The sequence below is a fragment of the Ambystoma mexicanum genome, chromosome 4q, assembly GCF_040938575.1.
Source record: "Ambystoma mexicanum isolate Mex_15411 chromosome 4q, UKY_AmexF1_1, whole genome shotgun sequence".
NCBI classification, from domain to species: Eukaryota; Metazoa; Chordata; class Amphibia; order Caudata; family Ambystomatidae; genus Ambystoma; species Ambystoma mexicanum.
Window position 1 is genome coordinate 1,251,711,462 of NC_090928.1, and position 7,715 is coordinate 1,251,719,176.

The following is a 7,715-nucleotide window of genomic DNA, read 5'->3' on the forward strand; positions in this document are numbered from 1 at the left end:
AGATTCCCGCTCAATACTACCCTAGACCTGATCCGAGCATACCATCTCCACCCTGCACCACTTAGGTCTGCCCATAGACCCTCTACACTATGCCCTCAATGTTACCCCACACCTGATATGCAAGTATACCATCTTCACTGAGCCAAGCATATACCCCCCACTCCTTTTAGTAAATTGTTCTACATATTGTTCTAATGACTTATTTCATGTTTGTAAATATGCTTCTCTCACTATTGTACCTGTTATACTGTAAAGCACTTTAGCTTAAAGCACTATATACACTCAAACATAAAATATGCCCACACACTCTTCATTACGCCCCTCAATGCTACCCCACACCCGATATGCAGGCATACCAGCTTCACCCTGCCCAGCATACGCCCCCTCAAAGCAACACTACCTGATAAGCAGGCATACCAGCTCCACCCTGCCCAGCATATGCCCACACACCCTCTTCACTATGCCCCCTCAATGCCACCCTACAGCTGATAAGCAGGCATACCAGCTCCACCCTGCCCAGCATATGCCCACACACCCTCTTCACTATGCCCCCTCAATGCTACCCTACAGCTGATAAGCAAGCATACCAGCTCCACCCTGCCCAGCATATGCCCACACACCCTCTTCACTATGCCCCCTCAATGCTACCCTACAGCTGATAAGCAGGCATACCAGCTCCACCCTGCCCAGCATATGCCCCCTCAATGCTACCCTACAGCTGATAAGCAGGCATACCAGCTCCACCCTGCCCAACATATGCCCACACACCCTCTTCACTATGCCCCCTCAAGACCATTTCCAGAACTCAGACCAACATACCATCTGAATCATGTTCACTATGCCCCATCAAATCTACCCTAAACCTAACATGCCATCTTCATCTTGCCCACACATGTTCATTATGCTGCCCAGTGCAAACCAAGAGTACTTTATTGGCACAGAAAGTTAGAAACAAATGCTATGAAAGAAAAGCAACAACATAAGGTCCTGGCGGAGAGATTGAGGTGAAGGGCGGAGAGCGAGAGTGGTGGTGGGAGGAGGAGGAGGGCAGCGGGGGCCGTTACCGCAAGCGCCGCGGGAGGCCTCGCCGACCGGGGCTGCTGCAGTCTGTGGGCCTCTTCTGACTCCTGATCTCTTGGGCGATTTCGGAAGAGAATCACAGAGGAGAGCTCGGGGAATGCTGGACCGTGTGAGCGCGAGGAGAGGAGTTGAGCGCGCGGCTTGCATCGGATATACATGTGGACGGACTCAGGCAGGGCGGAGCAGCTACTAAGTGGAGAGAGTTGGGCTTGAGAAGGCTGTGAGGTCTCCTTAGGCGAGAGCAAGGGGAAAGTGTGTCCAGAAGAGGAGGTAAGGATGGGCAAGGGAGATGGGAAGCCTGGAAAGAAAGGAGGGGTGGAGGAAAGGGAGAAGAGGGGAAAGATGTCTTCTGTGAGATCCTCATCTATGGAGGAGGGGAAAGGGGGAAATGGGGGACGGCTTCGCAGTAGGTCTCCTCAGAGGAATAATGAAGGAGGGTTGGTTCAGGACTTCTCAGGGTCGGAGTGTCAGGAAAAAAGTGATTTGGAGGAGCCGGGGGCTTTGGGGAGTGGTGTGTTGGAGGCAGAGAAGATGCAACATGAAAGTGTGTGGAAGGTGGTATTGAAACCTGATAGTCGCGAAAAGACATTTTTGGGGGTGAATCCATTGGAAATTGCTAGATGGATAGAGGCAGCTGTGGGGGATGTTACTCGGGTGCTAGTAGTGGCTGGAGGTCGGTTGCTAGTGGAGGGAACGAATGCTGATAGCAAAGCTAAGATTCTGGAAGTGCGTTGTTTGGGTAGACATGCGGTACATGCGATTGATCAAAGTGGTGTGTCGTGTAAGGGGGTGTTGTATGGAGTGCCGGTAACTGTAAGTATGTCTGAGATAGAAGATAAATTAGTGGATGTTGGGGTGGTGGAAGCATGGAGGTTGGGAAGGAGAGATGCACGTGGGGATGTAATATCTACAACAGTAGCAGTGAGATTTGCGCGGAAGGAGTGTCCGGAAGTGGTGGAGTTGGGTTATCAGAGGTTCCGTGTGAAAGCTTATGTAGCGATGCCAATAAGGTGTTATAAGTGTCAACAGTTTGGGCATATGGCGAGAGTATGCAGGAATGAGAGACATTGTGGGAGGTGTGGAGCGGATCATGACATTAAGGAATGCAAGGTGGAGACTCCGATGAAGTGTGTAAATTGTGGGTTAGGGCATTCTACTGCGTTTAGGGGGTGTGAGAGTCACAGGGTTGCGAGAGAGGTGGTGCAGGTAAGGGCGGCGGAAGGTTTGTCATATGCTGAGGCTGTAGCAAAGGTGAAACCGGCACGGGTAGTAAGTGAGGTGAGTGCGAAAGAGTTGGTAGTGGAAGAGGGTGTGGGAAGAAAGAAAGTGATGGGTGAGGTGAAAGGCAAAGAAATGGTGATTGTTTCAAAAACTGAGTTTATGTGTTTCATAGTGAGTGTGCTGGAGTTGGTTCAAAGGAATGCTTCTATTAGTGTGTCAGATCTTACGAAAGGAGTGGTGGAAGCGGGGAGGAGGTATTTGAGTGTTGTGGATGTGGTGGAAGAGGATGTATTTAAGATGGTTGCTAAAATGCGGAAGCAGAGTGGGATCCCGGCATGAGGATTTTGCAGTGGAACGCGAGAAGTTTGTTGAGAAATGGACAAGAGTTAAAAGCGGTGTTGTGCAGGGAATTGAATGTTGACGTGGTTTGTATTCAGGAGACGTGGTTGAGGGGAGATCTGAGGTTTGTGATACCGGGTTTTGAATTGTTTCGTAAGGATAGGTTGGAAGGGAGAGGGGGGGGTGTGGCTCTAGCGGTTCGAAAGGGGTTGATAGCAAGAGAGATTGTGGTGGATGGAGAAGTAGAGGTGATTGGGGCGGGGATACGGGTAGGAGGATTGGAAATATTGGTGCTGAATTATTATAATCCGTGTGAGGTGGTGGAAGTGGGTGTGCTGTCTGGAGTGATAAGGGGACATGTGGGACCTTGTGTGTTGTGTGGCGATTTTAACAGTGCCAATACGTTGTGGGGTAGCGACCGGACAGATACAAATGGGGAAATGTTGGAGGACATGGCGGATGAATTGAGACTGGTTTTGCTGAATGATGGTTCAGGTACGCGGTTAGATGTGAGGACTGGGAAGCTGTCGTGCTTGGATTTGACCTGGGTGTCTGCTGCTATAGCGGGTGAATGTGATTGGGAGGTGCGTGTGGAAGGGGACATGGGGAGTGATCATTCTGGTATATTGGTGACTGTAAGGGGTGAGGTAGGGATCAGGCCACGGATGACTGGGAGAAGGTTGAATTTTAAGAAGGCTGATTGGGAGATGTATAAAAAGAGTGTGCCAGGAAGTGATTGTTTCTCGAGGTAGAGGTGAAGAGGTGGATGAGTGGAATGAATATTTGGTGCAGGGAATGAGAGCAGCATCTGAGGCGGCAGTTCCAGAGATTGAAAAGGGGAAGATTGAGGTACCTTGGTGGACGGTTGAATGTTCGAGAGCTGTGGCGGAACGTAAGAAGGCTAGGGCCAGGGCGGTAAGGTCAGGAATGATAGCAGATTTGGTGACATATAAAAAGGCTAAAGCTAAGGCGCAGAGAGTAATTCGGGAACGAAACGTGGTTATTGGAGGGGTTATTGTGGGTCCTTGGGGAATGATTCCGGAGTGGGTGAGGTATGGAAACAGTTCAAGCGGATGTCTGGATTAACGAGATCACAGGGTGGAATGACAGTGTTGTTGAAAGGAGAAGAGGCGATTAATGAGGATGGGGAAAAGGCGAATTTGATGGGGGAGTATTTTGCGGAGGTACACAGTTCGGGGAATTTTCCAGAAGAGGTGAGGATACGAATGGGTATGGTAGAGGAGGAGATGCGGGAGGTGTTGGCAAATGTTGGGCCTTGGGAAGAGCAATATGAGGTCCTGTTTTCGATGTTGGAGTTGGATGGTGCGATCCGGAAGGGAAAGTGGTCAAGTCCAGGGGTAGATGGTGTTATGTATGTATTTTTAGAGAAGTTGCCGGTAGAATGTAAGTTGGAGGTATTAGCTCTGATCAATGAGATTTGGAAGAGTGGCGTTTTGCCGAAGATATGGAAGAGAGCGATTGTGGTGGCGATTTTAAAGGGTGGAAAGGTTCCAACGGAGTGTAAGTCATATAGGCCGATTGCATTGACTATTGTGATGTGTAAAGTTATGGAACGGATGGTGGTTGAGCGATTGGGGTTTTATTTGGAGTCGAATGGGTGTTTGAGTGATTTTCAGAGTGGGTTCAGGAAGAATCGGTCGGTGGCTGATCCATTAGTGAGATTAGTGACTGGGGTGGAAGAGGCAATATGTGATGGAGAGATGGTGGGAGCGTTCTTTTTGGATTTGGAGAAGGCTTATGATATGGTGTGGAAGAGTGGGTTGTTGGTAAGATTGTTGGAGGTGGGTGTGAAGGGGAGGATGTTTCGGTGGATAAGGGCATTTTTGGCGGATAGGACCTTTCAGGTGAGAGTGAGGGGGGTGCTGTCTGAAGTTTGGAAGATGGAAAATGGGACACCTCAGGGAAGTGTGATTAGTGCAATGCTGTTTAATGTAATGGTGGATGGACTGATTCGGGCTATGATGGGATTAGGGTGTCAGGTAGATTTCTTTGCGGATGATGGTGTGGTATGGGTAAGAGGGCGGAGTTTGTTGACGGTGCAGAATCGGTTGCAAGCTGTGATAGTACGCATGGAGGAGTGGTGTGGGAAATGGGGCTTTTCGGTGTCTGTGGAAAAAAGTGAGAGTATGGTGTTTTCGAGGAGAAGAGTGCAGCAGGAGTTGAACTTAGTTTTGAAAGGTGTGAGGGTGAAGAGTGTGAAGGAGTTCCGGTACTTGGGGGTGATTCTGGATAGAAAGTTGAATTGGAACATGCAAGTGAATGGAGTGATGGACAAGTGTAAACGCAGGTTGAATTTGTTGCGGGCGGTGACTGGGAAAGAATGGGGTGCGCAGCAGAAGTGTTTACGAATGTTATATAAGGGATTGATTTTGAGTGTGCTAGATTACGGATGTCAGGTGGCAGTGGGTTTCACAAAGAGTCAGAAGTTGCGGTTGGATAGGATGCAGGCGAGAGCGTTGAGAGTGTGTTCGGGTGTGATGAGATCCTCTCCAATGAATGCGGTTCAGGTACTTGTGGGGGAGATGCCATTGGGATTGAGAAGGGATGTGTTGAATATGAGGTGGTGGATGAAGTGTAGTGCGAAGAGTGTGGCTCATCCGGTACGTGAATGTTTGCGGTATAATTGGAGGTTTGACTATTATGGGGATCGGTGGAGGAAGAAAGGGGGCACTTTGGGGTTTCACATGTGGGAGAAGGGGGTGCAGTGGGGTGTGGGCGAGTTGATGGTTGTGACAGATATGGATCTAGTGAGGTGTCCGATGTGGATGATGAGGTCTCCTAAGGTGTGCTTGAAGTTGACGAGTGTGGTGTCAAAAAAGCGGGGATTGCGGGGTGAGATCAAAGATTTGGGTCAGGCATATGTGGCAGAGAAAGAAGGGTGCAGGGTGTTCACGGATGGTTCAAAGGATCCGGTATCTAGAAGAGTGGGAATGGCGTATTATTTAGAAAGCACGGGGGAGTATAAAGTGGGGCGTCTGACGGATGATGTGTCAATTTGTACGGCTGAGTTGGTGGCGATTGCAATGGCGATTGAAAGGGTATGCGAGTTGAGGTTTGAGAAAGTAGTGGTATTTTCAGATTCATTGAGTGGGTTGCAGGCGATTGTGGCAGGGGATGGTGATAGGAAGGATGTGATTTTGGATATCAGGAGAAAGATTGATCGGTGTGTGCGTGGAGGGATGGATCTGGAGTTGGCGTGGGTCCCCAGTCATAGCGGCATTCTGGGAAATGAGTTAGTGGATCTAGCGGCGGGTGAGGGTATGAGAAGGGAAGCGGTTGATGTAAGATTACCTTTGAGTGTGGATGAGACGAAGGCAGTGATGGTGAGGCAGGTCATGGATGAGTGGCAGGAGAAGTGGGTGAGTGGGGTGAAAGGTAGGTGGATGTTTGGTATTCGTGAGAAAGTGTCAGTAAAGGTGAATTCGGGAAGTCTAGAATGGAGGAGGGGGGAGGAGGTGATGCTGAATCGATTGAGAATAGGGCATGTGGGACTGAATGAATATCTGTTTAGAGTGGGGAAGCGAGAATCGAGGGATTGTGCGGTGTGTGGAGTGCCTGAGACTGTGGAACATTTTCTGTTTAGGTGTGAGAGACATGCTGTAGAGAGAGAATTGATGAGGGTTCGATTGACTGCGCAGGGTGTGGCTGAGTTGAGTGGGAAGGCTTTGTTGGGAGGTGATGGGGTGAGTGGCAGAAGGAGGAGTAGTGCGTTGTTGGATTTTGTGAGGCAGACAGGGCGGTGGGAGGAATTGTGAGTTTTACGTGGGTCGAATGCTGAATGGTGGATAGGTGCACATCATCCAAATGGATGGGGAAGCGCCTGCGTGGGTCCGTCCACGCCTACTCTAATTTAAAGTAAAGCAACAACATAAGCTTCCCAGAAAAGCATTGCTATTCACACTGCACCCGAGGTAGTTCACCCACCGCGCTCTGAGGCCCCATCAACATGAATAGGCGCTATACACATGCCATTACATGAAATGCACTATTGCTGTGCGTGTCTGCTGTGGCCGAGGCATAGTATGCAGCCCCCCCAGGGACCCCCTTTCCCCCCTCCACACCACACAGGCCCGCTGGCGGCCTCCCCCTGCCCCCGAGGGCAGCTCACCTCGGGCGGCAGGCTGGTCACCGGGCTCTGGCGGTTGTTATTGGCCCTCCGGCCCCGACCCTTGGTGGCCTTCTTCCCCTTGGGCTTGAGGGCAGCGCTGATCTCCAGGCCGGAGCAGAAGAGCTCGGCCATGCGCGCCTCCATGGCGGGGGTCCCCGCGCGGCTCCCACCACCTCCCCCCGCCCGGCAACAGCGGCTCAGAACGGCGGGCATCGGCGCTCTCTGACACCCGGCGCGAGCCGGGCCAGCGACATACACAAGGGGGCGGGGCCAGAGCGCCGGCGCGTCAGAGCGCGCAGCGCGCGGGGCACCACGGGAAGCCGAGTCTCCGGGGAGGGCGAGATAGGACTTCCGGCGCTCGCGTGCGTCCTAAACGACGAACAAAGAAGAAAGACCGGCCCATAGTTCTGATGGGAGTGGGACCCCATCCCAGGGCTTGAGAGAACCAAAATTCCTCTCATGGCCGCTCCTGAATCCCAGAAGTCAATGTAAAAAAAACGGACAGGTCGCGCGTAGCAGGTGAAAACGTTGCTGCTTGTGTTTCAGGGGACTGTGCGGCTGGGTTTCTACGCTAAATGACTACCCCTCCCAGGGTGCTTTTCGTATCCAGCACCGGCCTCCTCCATCAGGCCCGCCTACAAGCTGAAACAGCAGCCAATGCACATCGAGCGCTATCTCTGCCCGGCACGCCCACACGTGAAGCGAGGGTCCAGCCAGTCACAGGGCCCGGGGAGCTTTGTTTTCAAACAAGGAGAGGCGGTTGGAGCCCGCCCCTTCAGACCCCTCAGGAACGCCCCCCGTTAGCGGTGTCCCTGGGTTGCGTCAGCAGCAGCAGCCAGCCGGGGCCGCTGGTAACCACAGCAAGAGAGGGGAGGGGGCTAATTATACACACGCAGCAGCAGCAGGCCAGGAATAGAAACCGAGACTAGATAGAGCGCAGGCGGCC

General features: G+C 51.7%; 1 protein-coding gene across 1 annotated transcript in view; it reads right to left on the reverse strand.

Moving 5' to 3' along the window:
• The window catches only part of GTPBP2 (GTP binding protein 2), a 277,964-nt gene extending 270,977 nt beyond the window's left edge, over positions 1-6,987 (reverse strand). Inside the window, exon 1 of the mRNA XM_069608834.1 lies at positions 6,770-6,987. Coding sequence (XP_069464935.1) covers positions 6,770-6,982 — 213 coding nt within the window. The 5' untranslated portion in view covers positions 6,983-6,987. The remainder of the gene's footprint in view (positions 1-6,769) is intronic.
• Positions 6,988-7,715: the final 728 nt, after the last annotated feature.